Source organism: Octopus bimaculoides, chromosome 7, assembly GCF_001194135.2.
Source record: "Octopus bimaculoides isolate UCB-OBI-ISO-001 chromosome 7, ASM119413v2, whole genome shotgun sequence".
NCBI classification, from domain to species: Eukaryota; Metazoa; Mollusca; class Cephalopoda; order Octopoda; family Octopodidae; genus Octopus; species Octopus bimaculoides.
Window position 1 is genome coordinate 73611154 of NC_068987.1, and position 3040 is coordinate 73614193.

Consider the following 3040-nt stretch of genomic DNA (forward strand, 5'->3'; position numbering starts at 1 on the left):
TATATATATATATATATATATCCAGACATCAAGCAATGTTTTCACGTGTCCACGGGTGCTCTGTGAGTTGGTGAGTGTGCTCACGTGTCCCCAATGTGTGCACCATATTCATATATACATGTACGCACTATGCACGTATCCATTCAACGTTTATGCTTATACACTAATAAGCATCTGCATGCAGTATATATAGTAAAGTAAAGAATCGAGTGCTCCACTGATCGTTGCCATACCAGCGCTGCACTACCAGTTCATCTCCCTTTCACAGCAACAACCTTGCTGATATTCCGCATCATTGCCCTCCTTTTATTTTCCAGGTCGGTTAGAAATAGCTTTGGGAGCTTGGTCGATGGCTGATGAGGCGGTTACTCATTATACCAGTCTTATTGAGGAACACAGCAGGGGTTTCAAATTCCTGGAGAAGAACTTTGGTGCCTGTGCAAGACCCCGGACTGGCTGGCAGGTCGACCCGTTCGGTCATTCTAAAGAGGTTGCTGCTCTTTTTGCTCAAGTAGGTATTTCCAACTATGGAACATTTTTTACTTTTTCACCTTTACTACAATGGTCCCGATTCCTCTCTGAAGCTTCTGATTTAATGTATCTGTAACTGAACACATTCGTTGAAACTCTCTACTCTATTCTCATTCATTCTACTCTACTCGCCTTCCTTCGAATTTGTACTGAAGGTTTCCCAATACTTCTTGGCATTCATCACATCTGCATTGCTATTTTCTATATCAACAATGTTAAACTGTTTGGACCTAACATTAATAGGCCAAATCTTAAAATATCATTATATGAAAGAAGAATCGAATTATGCTAAGATAACGTTTCCTTTCTCGTCAGAATCATTTTTCAGTCTTATGTCATCCTGTATTACCCTAACTTGCTCTGCAAGCACTCTTATCATGCCACTTATTATCTGCACACAATATTATGCTTTATATTATATTTTGGGAAAGTTTTGACTTGGGACTGTTAGTACTGCTACCTACAGTTGCTTTCAGACTAAGAGATAGGCGGGGATGGGGGAGTTTACTAAAAACAGAAAAGAAGGTGAAGATTCTCTTTAAGCGGAGAGAACCACTTCAAGGTTTGTAATTATTATTATTATTGTTCAGTAGTTTTATTTTTATAACGTGCTTTCACTTCACTACCGAGCGCAGCTCTGTGTGCCTTGGGTATGTGCTGTGGTTTGCTGTGATGTTCTTATGGTTACTGTATTGAAAGTGTTTTGCGTAGGATGTGTGCAGTGCCCAGTAGTGCAATTTTCTGTATGTTATATATATTTGTAAGTCCTGGTGTTTTTGTTATATATTTGTCTGAATATTTTTTTTATTATACCTAAGGCACCTACTATGATAGGAATTGTTTCTGTTTTTATATTCCACATTCGAGTTACCTCTATTTCCAGGTCTTTGTATTTTGAAAGTTTTTCCATTTCTTTTAGAGAAACGTTGTCATCTGCTGGTATTGATACATCAATTAGAAAGCATTTTTTTTCTTCATGATCTTTGACAACTATATCTGGTCTATTTGCCTTAATTTCTCTATCTGTGTGTATTGGCATATCCCAGAGTATGATTGCTTTCACGTTTTCTGTGACCTTTTCTGGCGTGTGTTTATACCATCTTTTTTCTGTTGTTATTCCATAGTGTTGGCATAGCTTCCAGTGTATATATAATAATAATAACTAACTTGGAACCTATATACACTGGAAGTTATTATTATTATTATTATTATTATTATTATTATTATTATTATTATTATTATTATTATTATTATTATTATTATTATCATTATTATTATTATTATTATTATGATGATGATGAGGATGATGAGAGGACATTTTCTTATGAGTGAGAGAGCATATGAAATAATATCATATAATCCATTTTTTCATTTTTAAATGTCCTTGTAGTTGTAGATAGCGCCATTTTGTCCTTCTTATGGGTTCCTCAATACATAACTTGGGATCATGAAATTAGTTGGTCTATGTTCATCTAAAACCTTTAAGAATTACATACGATCGATTTTCTTTTCTTTTATTTCTCTCTTTTTCCATTTTTGTATTATATTTTACTTTATCTTATTTTATCCTATATTACCATAGTTTTGCACGACAGATTAAGTTATATCATCTCACGTTGCTTAGTACACAGCCTTATATTATCGCATACCCAGAATACACGCATTGTTACTCAGTGTTGTCCAGCTGACAATATCTGTTGTCCTGCACACAGTATCTTGATATTCTATAGTACCCTTCACATAATCTTATGTGAGCCCATGTTATCCAGCAAAGAATCATATGTTATACCATATTAAATATCTTATGTTCATCAACATTTCCCAGCATGCAACATTTCCCAGCATGTTAACCCGTTCTGCTCAACATATTGTTGTCTACGATCCCCAAATTCCACATCAAACTATTTCTTAATACTCACACCGATCTTTTCCTCATGTTGTCTGTTTGTTTTTCCAGTTCGGTTACGATGGTATGATGTTTGGTCGTCTCGACTTCCAGGATAAAGACAAAAGAATGAGAGATAAGACGATGGAAATGTTATGGCGGGCAAGCGATAGTCTTGGTAAGATTTAATATCCGTCTTCTGATAGCCAACTCAAACGAAGGGCTGATCTGTGACGCTCAATACGCCAAATTACCGTACTATATTCTACTTGTATTGAAATATTTTTCATTGATAACTTCTTCACTGTTCTCAGTTCCGTTAACGGCTTGGCGTTCGGGCGAGTATACTTGGCATTGATGTGGCAACATTTGAAATGTTGTCTAGGTGAATGCAGCTGATGAGGACTAATCAGATTTACGTTGTGAAACGTATTTGAAAAGTCTGAAACCTGGGTACTGCATTATCCTTAATCTGGGTTGTTCATTTTCGAATGTTCTTCCTAAGGTAAGACAAGTTTTTCATGTTTTGTTGCACACACGCATTTTTGCCAGTATATACGCAGTGAAGCTATAAAATAGCGTCGTATTTATATTGATTGCTATTGTCCAGTAAATATCGGTACC

At 35.8% G+C, this 3040-nt stretch overlaps 1 protein-coding gene across 1 annotated transcript in view; it reads left to right on the forward strand.

The window, feature by feature from the left end:
• The first annotated feature begins 319 nt into the window (after positions 1 to 319).
• LOC106880534 (lysosomal alpha-mannosidase) overlaps positions 320 to 3040 on the forward strand; it is a 65056-nt gene continuing 62335 nt past the window's right edge. The window contains exons 1-2 of the mRNA XM_052969439.1: positions 320 to 511; positions 2489 to 2594. Coding sequence (XP_052825399.1) covers positions 350 to 511; positions 2489 to 2594 — 268 coding nt within the window. The 5' untranslated portion in view covers positions 320 to 349. The remainder of the gene's footprint in view (positions 512 to 2488; positions 2595 to 3040) is intronic.